This window comes from Panthera pardus, unplaced genomic scaffold, assembly GCF_024362965.1.
Source record: "Panthera pardus isolate Hobbes unplaced genomic scaffold, ASM2436296v1 HiC_scaffold_21, whole genome shotgun sequence".
Taxonomy (NCBI): domain Eukaryota; kingdom Metazoa; phylum Chordata; class Mammalia; order Carnivora; family Felidae; genus Panthera; species Panthera pardus.
The window spans coordinates 68,742,193-68,755,692 of NW_026526777.1; the positions used below are offsets into that span (position 1 = coordinate 68,742,193).

Sequence of the window (13,500 nt, forward strand, 5' to 3'; positions counted from 1 at the left end):
TTTACTGGGCACTTTTTTTTTTAAACTTTAGTTTTGAGAGACTGCAAGTGGGGCAGGGGCAGACAGAGAGGGAGACACAGAATCTGAAGCAGGCTCCAGGCTCCGAGCTGTCAGCACACAGCCTGATACGGGGCTCTGTACCTCAAGATCATACTCACGGACCTCGAGATCATAAGCTGAGCCAAAGTCCGACACTTAACCGACTGAGCCACCCAGGCGCCCCTTCAAGATTTTTATGTTTCTTTTTCTGAGAACTGTCCTTGGGCCTACAATGTCTTCCCTGCATTTTCTAGGCAGTCCTCGCGCGTCATGGGGATGACCTATCCCACCGTGACAGGAAACGCAAACACCTTTCTTCCAGTTTATCATCTGTCTTCTGACCTTACCGTGTTTTTCGACCATTATCAATCCGTCTTTACCTTTACGGCTTCTGGATTTTGAGTCTTAGTTTTAAAGGTCTTCTCTAGTTGCAGGATATAAAGGGCATTTTGTTTCTTCAAATACTTGTATGTTTTTAGTGCTTTTTGGGTCCTTTTATCCGGGAAAATGACGTTGACTGTGGCTCCAACTCAGTCTTATGTACGTGGCAGTCTAGTTCCCCATCAGCACTCACCGGAAGTCTGTTCTTGCCTCACAACTGATGACAGAATACATGCCCAGTCGTGAGGTCCCACCTCTAGGCTTGCTCTCCTGACCCGATGGCTCGCCTCTCCGTCCGTAAGCCAGCACCACGGTGCCGGGACCAGTGAAACTCCATAATACGTCTCAATACTTACAGGGATATTTCTCCTTCACTGCCCTCACTTTTAAACATTTTTCTAGCTAGTCTTTATTGTTTGTCTAGGTGAACTTTAGAATCAGCCCACCTAAAAACAAATAATACCTTTAGGTATATTCACTGGGCTGTGTTTCTATCTATAAATGAACATTTAGAGTCTTTAAATCTTTATGATGCTAAGCCCTTTAAGATGTTATAATATTACATACATGGTATATTATTTCATTTATTCACATTTCATTTGTGTCCTTTACGAATGTTTTCTTCGTGTGGATTGTACACATTTTTCATATAGGCATATTCATATAGGTTTTTTACATTTCTCATTTTAAATGAGGCCTTTTATTCCAGTGTATCTTTTAGGTTTATTTATTTTGAGACAGAGAGCGTGTGTGAGCATGTGCACAAGTGGGGAGGGGCAGAGAGAGAGGAGAACAGAAGATCCCAAGCAGGCTCTGAACCATTAGCACAGAGCCTGATGTGGGGCTTGAACCCACGAACCACAAGATCATAACCTGAGCTGAAGTCGGGCACTTAACTGAGCCACCCAGGCGCCCCAGTGTATCTTTTATTACATAAAGCTAAGACACAGTTGTTTTTTTTTTTAAAAAAGAACAGGTCCTTTTGTGGAAAAATACCCAGGGATTTTGTGCATTTTTTTCTTCTTCTTCTTTCAGATTCTTAAACATTCTTCACCTCTACCATATTTTTATCTCTACTTAAACATCCTGAGAGCTCCCTGTTTTATCTTGACATCATGACTTAGATTTTTACAAATTATTTTCCCCATGTCATGTAACTCTCTTTGACCTAACACTCAATCAAAATTCAACTCACCGTTTAAACTCCCATTTCTTCTTTCCAGCCGCTATTAAAACTGTCTTTAGAGACCTCAAGCCAAAATCATAATGATCCTATAAAGCATTAAAATATTTGAGTTATTAAAGTGTCTCAGGGAAAAACGGAACTTAGAAATAAATGGGTCTCCGACACAGTCAACCCCCTCTTCACGTACACCGTGGAGACAGACCACGATGCAACCCGAGAAAGCCTCCATTTTGCTTCCAATCTCCTCGCTTCCCTCCCAAACTGGTGCCCCAAGCCTCCTTTTTTTTTTTTAAAGTTTATTTATTTGAGAGAGAGAGCGCGCATGCGCGCACGAGCAGGGGGAGGGGCAGAGAAAGAGGGAGACAGAGAGTCCCACTCAGGCTGGGTGCAGAGCCTGATGTCGGGCTCGACCTCACGAATTGTGAGATCGTGACCTGAGCTGAATTCGAGAGCTGGACGCTTCGACCGACTGAGCCCCCCAGGAGGACCCTCGAAGCCTCCTTCTAAAAAGAAAGTTAGCTGTCCCTGTCCCAACCATGTTGGGTTACAGACAGGTACTCTTCACGCTGGCGTATCCCAGGACAATCATTTTCAAAACATGGCGCTCAGATGAGCAGCGTCAGGCACTCTTAGGAACTTGTCAGAAACACAAAGTCTCAAGCGCCACCCCAGACAAGCGGAAAGCTGGTGGGAGAAGTCCAGTGACTGGTGTTTTAACGAGTCCTCCCAAGTGTTTCGAAGCACAATGAGGTGTGACAGTCACCGCTATATCTGTCAGCTTCATGGTATGGAGAGAGCAGCCTATCATGTAAGAGAGCAGATGCTTCATGACTGTCTCCAGGGCCCAGAGGAAAGGCTTAGAGCCCTGCCTGACTTTACACATCACCTCACATCCGCACTGGCTCATGAACCCGATGTGCTAACAGGATTCCAGCTCCATTATTTCCCCAGGTCATCCCTGGTCCGATGCCCCAAGAGTCTCATTTTAAGTTTCATAGAATCACTTCTATTTTGAGAAAAGCAGTTTGTTACCTGTTGTGAGAGTTGTTTGTTAGCTAATTCGTAAATGCTAACCAGCTTTCCAGAGAGGGATTTTGCAGATTTGAAACCGGATGAAAACAGCATTATTTCAGTAATCATTTGATAATGGGGAGCCATCATCGCCACTGGGCGAAACAGAGATTTTAAGTTATCTGGGAGTTCTACTCGGCCTTTGTACCTTAAGCGGGTAAGAAAAACAAAGAAACAAAAAAACCAGACCACTTTTCAGTTTTTCTAATGAGGAACCACACAATATAGTTTCCCCCCAAATAATCCAGTTAGCTTTCTACTAGTTTGTCACATTAAGTTTATTTTTGAGAGAGGGAGGTGAGGGGGAGGCAGGGAAACAGGAGCAGAGAGGGAAACACAGGATCCAAAGCAGGCTCCAGGCTCTGAGCTGTCAGCACAGAGCCCGACACAGGGCTCGAACTCAAGAACCGTGAGATCATGACCTGAGCTGAAGGGGGACACTTAACCAACTGAGCCACCCAGGCGCCCTGTGTGACCTTTACCTGAAAACAAGTTTGCAAGACAGTTTCTATTGTAGTTTTCATCTCAAGAGCTTCCTCTTTTACTGTCCTTTCTTCCTGTGCCTCCTCCCACAGGGCCCCCCATCCCCTCGTCAGATGGTACCATCCGTATTCCCTCTATTCCCTCGAGCCCTCCCAGCCTCCGCTCCTTGTAACCACCATATTCTACTCCCTCTGCTACTCTCTGTTTGTGTTTTCTGTCTTCTTTGTGACAAACTGCTGACCTTTGCCTTTCTCCCTGGCTATTCATGAAATGAAAAATCCCTCAGTCAGAAACGTCCACGTGGATAATTCCGGAGCCACGGCTGTTTAAGGCACGTGGGGGCAGAGAGATTCGGCCGTTGGCGAGGGGATGGCAGATTACAGTGTGAGACAACTGCGTCATGGCTAAGACTTAAGGAAAGATTCTGACCTGTCTCCAACCGCCAGCACAGGTTAACCGATACTTACTCAGGATTCATGGTGACAAATACCGCACAAGACATATTGATACGAATGTCTTTTCCTTCCAGTACAAACCTAGAAGACATTGGAAAGGGGTTCAGAATGAGCCCCCACCCCCACGTGCCACTCTGGTAGGTGGATTATTTTCCCCTGAAAACGAAGGCCCGAAAAACCCAGAAAGAACCTTCTACCTCCCCCTTAACTGCTTCTAAGAATTCAGACGGAGGGCCCGGTCCAGAAAGAGAGCGGTCACCAGAGACGACTACGGCAGGTTTGGGCCGCGTGTGGCGAGCTGTGGGGAGCTCAGCACAGCCTGCTCATCCCAATTCCTGTGTCCCATGGTCTTTGCAGGACACGACAACTGTCTGTTCACCAAACATGTGCTCTTCCCATCTCCTGTGAGTTCTCTTCCTTCCCTCGAAGCCCCAGACTCCTTCCCCCTTCTCCTTAGCTCAGGATGGCACACAAACCTTAACTGTCTGCCTGTCTTTGAACGTCTCACGTGTGTGTGAGGCTCCCCTATGTATGGAATTAAAGTTTTCTCCTGTTAATTTATCTTACGTCGGCCAAAAGAGCCTAAAAGGGTAAAGGAAAAATTTTCCTCCCCTGTACAATATGATTCATTACGAAGAGGACTGTTTTCTCCAAGCCAAAGGATGTTCAAACTATAAGTGAGCTTGGGAACTTTCCTAAGGCTGTTTTACATTTAAATTTAAACCGCATGGACTGGGGAAAAATGACTGTAAGAGGGAAAGAAGAGGCTGATCTCGAGCCCATGTTGCGAGCCCTGCTGGGGTTCAGATTTATTTGATTGTGTCTGCGGAGTTTTGTGGGGCCTGAGGCGGGAAGGCAGCCACCTGAATGAACTGACTGAACGGGAAAAGAGCCCTAGGAGACCTTCGGACACAGGATTCTCCCTTGGTGACACCGTGGGGCAAAGAGTGATCATGGCGCAGAGTTCCTGCATTAGCACGGGACACAGCCCACCCTCAGCTCCCCGACTAAGTAATTTTGGGAACGCTGGGAAGGAGAACCCTTGGCATGGACATTAGCGCCCTGCTGTCAGCACCAGACAGAGGGACCACGGAGAGAAATCCTCCAGTGATTTTTCGACCACCGGTGAGGGTGGTCGAAGCAGGAAAGGAAAAACACGGGCAACAAAGCCTGGGGACACCCCCCCCCACATTTTTTAAAAGATTGTAATAGACATTTTAAACCCACAAGTCCAATTACACCCATAAATCATGTAAACTCCTGAATTTATCTGACGAGAAAGACATTTTTGCCTGGATTAGTAAACATTAGTAATCTGAACATACAAATAGTATTTTTACAGGATTTTTTCAATACAAATCTATTAATTCAGAGTAATGGGATAAGGGAGGGCTTCAGGTGTGTGGCCAGTATAATTTTATTTTTTAAAAAGATGTAGAATTAAAGAAAAAGTCTTTGGTTTCTTCACGTGAAATAGGTACTAATTGAATTTAAGCCCTAAAGTAAAATTAGTTGGAACATATTTGCGACCTTGTCCTGGTGGCTCCCAAGACCGTTCCAAGGCTGGGCAAGAGCCTGGATACCCCCAGGTTGGCATGAAAGTTAGTTACATATATTCACACGTTACTTGACGAGCAAAGGGGACATTCAAGACAAATGTCATTCTTTTCGGTCTATGTTTGGGGAGGGGGGAAGAACCCAAACCCAAACACTTACCGTACAACAAATATTTGATAGTAAGTAACCAAACACATTCAACCGATACCTGACCAAATAGCTGTCTTTTGTGGCCTTAATTGTTAGGATCTGCGACGCAATCACAGAGAGGACCTGCACATCGATCCGATTGAACTCGTCCAAACAGCACCACGCTCCCGACTGAACCAGTCCGAGGAAGAGTCTCCCTATTATCTTGAAAACAATTATTACACAGCTGAACACTCTCCCGGGGCCATGGCTCCGTGCGCGCGGCAGGTGCTCGGACCCCGCAGGGCAGGCTGGCGCTCTGGGGAGCTCAAGGCTCAGCACAGGGGTCCTCACATCCGCTCTCCTGCAGCCACAGCCTTCGGGCTGAGTGGAGGGCGTGCTGCTGCTGGGTGATGCACCCGAGGACCTGCGGGAGCTGGGCCACGCTGGGGCGGCCCCCCAGAGCCCCGGCAGGTGCAGGTCGGAGTGCCCGGGGCTCTCGGCGCTCCCGGGAGACTCACGGTCTGGAACCTACCAATGGGTAAATGCTGGCCGCAGAAACAAGTGAAAACTCTGTAGGCCCAGCAACCTGTGTGGACGAAGACAGGCTAGGGACCGTGTGAGCTGGGGCATGGGAGATGGGAGCGCACGTGGGAGCCCCTCCGGGTGGGACACAGGGCCTGGTTCTCCCCACTGGCTGCAGGAATCACATCGTGTCTTTATTTAAAATTTTGATATTCGGTTTATTGTGGGGTTTTTTGGCACTAATTTTGATTCTAAAAAAGTATTGCATTAAAATATTATTTGATTAGCAGGCTTCCCGGCTCCCCCTCAGGTTTTGCATGGGCAGGCAGGTGCCTCAGTCCTGTCTCTCCCCCAGCCCTGCTGCCCCCACCGCAGGAAGAGACAAGAGACTACTTCCTAAGGGTCTTAATGATAGGATGCAATCAGCTTGTTTAGGTTTCACTGATATTCTTGATGTGCTAAGTGAGCACAAACTGAAAACGCAAGATCTCCCGATAATGGACTTTGAACTGCAAATAAACTGACTGCCATAAAAGGTAACTGGCCGGAACTTAACATGCAAGACAAAATAGAGTGTTTTGAAACTTCAGGTTAATTTGGGACAGGCACAGAGGTACATTAAATTTTAATAAATATTTCAGAATGTTATGAGCTACGCCTTAGGTCACGTGCTATCATAACAAGGCTGACATAAACTCAATCCTCCGTATCAACCCTGCCTCACATTTTTGTGTTAATAGCCTCATTGTTCTTAATGATTACCTTTTCAGGAAATAAAGGTATAAGGTTAGAACTTATAAATTTATATTAATAAAGCAGTACTCTTAACTTCTTAATATAGTCACGTCCCATATCAGATTTTGTTTGGAAAAGTCCCCCATTAGAAAGTTTGAAAACCACTGTCTTAGGTAGTTCAACTGCATAATGTTGTAAGTCTCAGTTACGTTAATTTAAAAGAATTAACAGCATTGGCCGTTGTTAACATTCAGTGTCTCTCCAAGGGAAATATTTTCCTTGTTCTTTCAATCCTCCATGACTATTTCTATGTATGCTATTTTTTTCCTGCATAGATATGAATAGACTTTACCTTATAATCCAAATCCTCAAAACAGTTGAACACCACACAATGTTTGCCTAACGACTGAAAAACAACAACATTATTTTAGTACATTGCTCAGCTTCTGACGCGAAATACTAATGTTAAAACTTCTAGAGTAATAAAATGTCTTTACTCTTTTGAGAAAACGTTGCAACATAAGCATGGATTACCCACCAAATTTAGAAACACTCAAAACCGAGTGGAGTCTGAATGCGCATACGCTGTTTGTTAAGTTGATCAGTACGTGGAACGCTAAGGTCCTGTTTTTAAAACGCACCAACAAGTAACTGAGAAAAAAGCATTCCAGTGACATCGTTCCAGGGACGTCAAATACGTCTTGCGTTCATCAGTTACTTCTCTGTCTCTGTCTCTGTCTCTCTCTCTCACACACACACACACACACACACACACACACACACACTGCTATTAATCACAAAGACTAGGTAAAAGTCTGTGTGGGGGGCTCAAACAAAACGGGTCACCCTTAAATGAAGGGGGACAAGACCACCGTTCATGCGTCAGCTTGTCCGGTGGAATCCCAAACACGACGCACGCTCGGCGTGCAGAGAGGCCAAGTCCCCGTGCACTGTGGACATTTAAAAATTAAAGGACGAATTATATGAATTAATAAGCGTGGTGAGATGTCTGTTAAATGTTAGGAACATCTCAATAGCAGGAACAGTGTAAATTTAAGGTACTGTTAAGGTCTGTGTATTTATTCTGGATACAGAAACCGCTTACCTTTGCTAGATCTTTGACACTCTCTGTTTTGCCCGTCCCGGTGGGCCCAGAGGGGCAGCCTCCGAGATTCAAGAGCAGAGCCCCCGTGAGCGTGAGCTGGCACCTGTTGGTGAGGGGCGTAAGGACCAGTCTGGGGGTACAGCCCAGGTACTCGTAGCCATAAGTAAAGCTGGCATCGCCTTGGGACACGTAGCACAGCTGTTGTTTTTCGTTCCACTGATACTGCAAATGTCTGAGAACGGTATTTTCAATGTTCATGTTATTTGGACAAAATTATTTTTAGTTTTTTTTGCACATGTAGAAACACAATAAAAACTAAAAAACGGGATGATGACTAAAAAACAAGTACAAACATTAAAATAAAAATGACAGGAGTTACAGATCATTCAACGACTACATCAGACACGAAATATTAGGACTCAGAACTCTACAAACTTACGAGCACTTTTCCCGGTGAGGACAATGGCCTTGCTGAATCTTGCCGCTGCTTTGGTGTGGTGTGGGCAATACAAGAATCATCCCTATGAAGTTTATTACGGTTTTCAATAAAAACGTGGCTTATGACATTGCTCATTATAACCAGGCCCCTTCCTATAAGGGTAACTGAGGGAAATGCTCTTTGTTCTTAGTATCGAACAAAACCATTGTATTTATCTTATGACCCCGTCAACTGTGTGGTAACTGTAAATCTTCTCTTCTATAAGAGGCTCTGGGTAAAAGTTGTGACCAATCTGTAGCTTTACAGTATGTGTTCTTCCCCCCCCCCCCATTTCTATCGAGATATCGACATATACCTTTGTGTTAAAGGTGAACATAACGATTTGATACACGTACATATTGCGAAAGAATCACAATAAATTTAGGTAACATCCCTCATTCACACAGTTATGAACTTCATTTTCTTGTGATGACATCATTTAAGATCTACTGTCTTGGCATCGTTCCAATAAAGAATTGTTAACTACAGGTGCCGTGCTATACATTCCATCCCCAGAACTTATTTATAACTGGAAGTTGGTACTATGACCTCCTTCATCCATCATCCACCCCAGCTCCATCCCCGGCCTCTGGCAACCCCCAATCTCTTCTCTGTTTCTATGAATTCAGTGTTTTGGGGTTTCCCATATAAGTGGGGTCATAGATTATCTGACTTATTTCATTTAGCATAATGCCATCAAGGTCCATCCATGTTGTAGGATTTCCTTCATTTTTTATGGCTGTGTGATATCCCATTCTATCCATGTACTACATTTTCTTTTTTAATATTTTTTAATGTTTATCTATTCTTGAGAGAGAGAGAGAGAAAGAGAAAGAGAGAGGGAGAGAGGGAGAGAGGGAGAGAGGGAAGGAGGGGAGGAGGGGCAGAGTGAGAGAGAGAGAGACACATAGAATCCGAAGCAGCCTCCAGGCTCTGAGCTGTCAGCAGAGCCCAACACGGGGCTCAAACTCACAGACAATGAGATCGTGACCTGAGCTGAAGTCGGACGCTCCACTGATTAAGCCACCCTGGCGCCCCTACATTTTCTTTATCCCTTCATCAGTTAATGAATGTCTTGGCTATTATACATAATGGTACAATGAACATGGGGGTACAGATATATTTTTGAGATAGTGATTTCATTTCATTAGGGAAAAAACCCAGACGTGGAATGGCTGGGTCACATGGTAGTTATATTTTTAATTTTATGAGAGACCACCATCCATTTCCAGAGTACGTACACCAATTTACATCTCCACCAACGATGTATAAATGTGTTTTCTCCACAGCCACACCAAAATTCGTTACTTCTGGTCTTTCTGGTAATAGGCATTGTGACACATGAGGTGATATCTCATTGTGGTTTTAATTTGCATTTCCCTGGTGATGAGTCGTGCCGAACAGCTTTTCACATACCTGTTGGCCATCTGCATTTCTTCCTTCGACTGCATGTCTATTCAGTTCCTCTGCACATTTTTTTAATAAAAAAAATTTATTTTGCTGAGTTGTAGTTCTTTATATATTTTAGATCTTAACCCCTTATTAGATTAATGGTTTGCAAATAATTTCTCTCATTGCATAGGCTGCTTTTATTTTACTTAAAAAAATTTTTTTTTAACATTTATTCATTTTTGAGAGACAGAGAGAGGCAGAGTGTGAGTGGGAAGGGGCAGAGAGAGGGAGACACAGAATCTGAAGCAGGCTCCGGGCTCTGAGCTGGCAGCACAGAGCCCGACGTGGGGCTTGAACTCACGAACTGAGAGATCCTGACCTGAGCCGAAGTCGGACGCTCAACTGACTGAGCCACCCAGGTGCCCCCATAGGCTGCCTTTTAAATTTATTAATGGTTTCCTTTCTTGTGCAGAAGCTTTTGGTTTGATGTAGACCCATTTGTTTATTTTTGCTTTTGTTTCCTTTACTTTTGGTGTCAAATCCGAAAATTATTGCCAAGACCAATAACAAGGAATTTACTGTCCATGTTTTTGTGTAGAAGTTTTATGGTTTTAAGTCTTATGTTCAAGTCTTTAATCCATTTCAGTTGGTTTCTGTGAGTGGCATCAGGTAGGGGTCCAATTTCATTCTTTGCATGCAGCTGTCCAGTTTTCCAAACACTATTTATTGAAGAGACTATCCTTTCCCCATTGCCTATTCTTGGCTCTTCGGTCACAGATTGACTACATATACGTCAACATACATATACACGTATATACGTCTATATGCATGTCTATACATATATATATATCTCCTGGCTTTCTATTCTGTTGCATTGGTCTATGTGTCAATTTTTATGCTAATACCATAGTGTTTTGATTATTATAGCTCTGTAATATAGCTTGAAATCAGGAAGTGTGATACCTCCTTCTTTGTTCTTCTTTCTCAAAAGACTGTTTTGTATATTTGAGAGGTCTTTTGTGGTTCCACAGAAATTTTAGGATTTTTTTTTCTATTTCTGTGAAAATTGCCATTGGAATTTTGAGAAGGTTTGCATGGAATCCACAGATCACTTTGGGTCGTATGGACATTTTAACAGTATTAATTTTTTTCAATCCTTGATCATGGGTTATCTTTCCACTTGATCCCATGACCCCGGGATCATGACCTCAGCCAAAATTAAGAGTCAGATGCTTAACTGACTGAGCCACCCAGGTGCCCCAAAAGAAAATCCTTTTTTTGTCATTGTTAAATAATCACAGTTATTTACTAATGGGATGTGTGTATGTGTTGTGCACTACATAATTCCTCAAACCTTAGAATCAGATAGTATACTGCCAATCTTGTTTCACAATATTGTTTATTCACAATCTTGTTAATTTTCATTTAGTGCTTGCCTTTTTCATTAATCAGGGAAACTGTCCAAAACCTAGCTTTGCAAGGATAAGAAATCACTGACCGTTTATCGCGTGGTCTCACGTTAAACCTGTCAGTTACTCGGAGCTACTAGTTTGCCTGGTGTCTGACAGGTGTTCTGTATCCCTCCGAGTCCTTCAGAAGTTTAACATTTTTTGCTCACTGGTGTCCTGTGAGTTCCCTGTGGTGCCTTAGGTCATGCTGGCCTGTAATTTGGGAACCGTAGCCCTAGAATCACAGGTGCTCTCAGGGTTTATTGGAATCACGTCTTTTCCACTTTGCTTTTCTACATATGCTCTTCCACCCTTGGTTTTCACTCTCCGAGAGTCACTAGCAAAGTCGCAATGACACACTAAACTCTGGGGTGATGGTTCAAAAAGATGGCCTATTTCCTTGGCAATTAAAAATGTAGACCGTTATACTTCTGCCAGAAGACGAACGTGTGAATACGTGTCAAATAGAAAGTACTCGGGTAAGATATACGCAAGTGGTGTTAGTCAAATATATCGGCCTCTCTGCTCCATTTTCCCTAGAGTTTAAGGAAATTGTTACATCAAAAATAAGGAGATTTATAGTAACGCAGAATTTCTTAACAGTGAGCTTTTCTTAAGAACCAAAGACCTTACGCAGGCAGGACAGTTGTTTTTCTATGAACAGAGGAAACCGTAGAGAAAAATTAGCTCAGAAGTTTGAAACTGCACATTACAGGACTCTTCTGCTTGATCTTTTCTCCCCAAAGCCGGTGGTTCTGTTTTCTACAGTGTCGTGTTTGCACACGAAACACCACGTAAGTGTGAGTACGCGCTCCCAGGCTCCTGCTGGGAGAAAGGGGTTCTGACACCTGACTTGTGTCCCAGAATCGAGCGCACGGGGTGAATTGGGAGGCCCGAGGGAGAGCTGCTGTCACTGCCCACTGAGAGCTGCCCTCTGGCTGAAAGGCGAGGGAAAACGCAACCACAGGAAGAAGGAAGCCAGTCCAGGAAGATGGAGCAGAAAGAGGTTCGAACCAAGCGGAAGGACAGTGGAAAGGAGGAAGCAGCAGAGGCACGCGGTATCCAAACCGACACGGTTTGCTCAGAATTTCTACACGTCCTGGAAAAGTAAAACTTGGGTTCGACAAAATCTGAGCCAGAGAATTAATTTACCGAGAGGGAGCGCTGGACGAGGGACGAGTTATTTTTTTAGGTGGTGGTGTCGTCTCACCTACTTACCTTGTCCACTCAAAATCATCTGCACTGAAGACCCCTTTCAGCAGCAGGTCCCCCACTATGTCTCTGCAGTGAACGTACAGCGTGAGCAGCGCCCCCAGGACGGCTTTTGTGCGCGCATTACCGCAATCCAGCGCCACAAGCTCCGAAATCTCCTCCAGCTGACCCATCAGACCAGCACGGACTTTCTCCAGCTCCTCTCTTGAACGAGAACTCGCAAAACTTCTGATGCAATCGTTAGAAAACATGATCTGGCTCTGAAAAAGAGGTCAGGATGACGAGTGAAGAATAAACTTGATGAATTAAACCAGACGTTTTCATACCACGTGAGTGTGCGCAGCTTACCCGCTTGTACGTATCTGAGAGTAAGACACTGAACTCCGGTTAACGCCTGTGGGGCCCTTGTTTTTTAAGAAGCCGAAATGTATTTACCACCAATGTTTATACTTTTGAAATCTTGTATTCTTTTTTTTTTTTTAAGTTTATTTATTTGAGAGAGAGAGAAAGCATTGAGTGGAGAAGGTGCAGAAAGTGAGGGAGACACAGAATCCCAAGCAGGCTCTACACTGTCAGCACAGAGCCCGATGTGGAGCTTGAACTCATGAACCGTGAGATCATGACCTGAGCTGAAGTCGGACGCTTAATCGACCGAGCCACCCAGGTGCCCTGAAATCTTGTATTCTTAACCACCATCACTAGCCTGAGTAATAATCCAGGGACAGTAATAATGGTAGAAAACCCCAACAGGAAGTCAGCACCGTTTCCTCAGTTGAACCCAGAAATACTAGTCTTAGAATATGGTGTCTGCAATCATAATTTTCAGGAACTCCAAATAACTTGTTACTTGATCCATCTTCGGACGCTCACTCTTCCCATAAACGCCAGAGCTGTTTTAAGAAGGCTACTGGATTAACGTCACATTGACCTGGAAGTCGGTGGAGGGGACACGTCAGGAGGCTTATAGGCTTCTGCCCCATAATGAGATAAATCGTGATTTCGGTCACTAGGATAGCCCTGCTGAGGGAGAAGTGTGCTGCGGGTGAGAGGGGACAGTGAATTCGTTTTGGGATTTTATGAATCTGAAGTGCCTAAGAAACATATAAGTAAGTCTGTGAAGAAATAAATACCGGAATAATTAACATGGAGGTAATCTGCATAGCGTGGGGGGTGGGGGGGAGCTTTTGCCCAGAGCAAGGTCAGAGGGTAGAGGATGGGACACCTGATGCACCCGTCGGCGCTGCTGGCTGACTTTCTTCAAGGACGTGGTAACCCACAGCAGTGGATCCACAGGAGGCTGGACA

At 44.5% G+C, this 13,500-nt stretch overlaps 1 protein-coding gene across 1 annotated transcript in view; it reads right to left on the bottom strand.

Moving 5' to 3' along the window:
• The window catches only part of DNAH14 (dynein axonemal heavy chain 14), a 319,741-nt gene that overhangs the window by 179,209 nt on the left and 127,032 nt on the right, over positions 1-13,500 (bottom strand). The window contains 7 exon segments of the mRNA XM_053909500.1: positions 1,616-1,692; positions 2,639-2,825; positions 3,628-3,696; positions 5,381-5,526; positions 6,914-6,967; positions 7,667-7,898; positions 12,203-12,456. Coding sequence (XP_053765475.1) covers positions 1,616-1,692; positions 2,639-2,825; positions 3,628-3,696; positions 5,381-5,526; positions 6,914-6,967; positions 7,667-7,898; positions 12,203-12,456 — 1,019 coding nt within the window.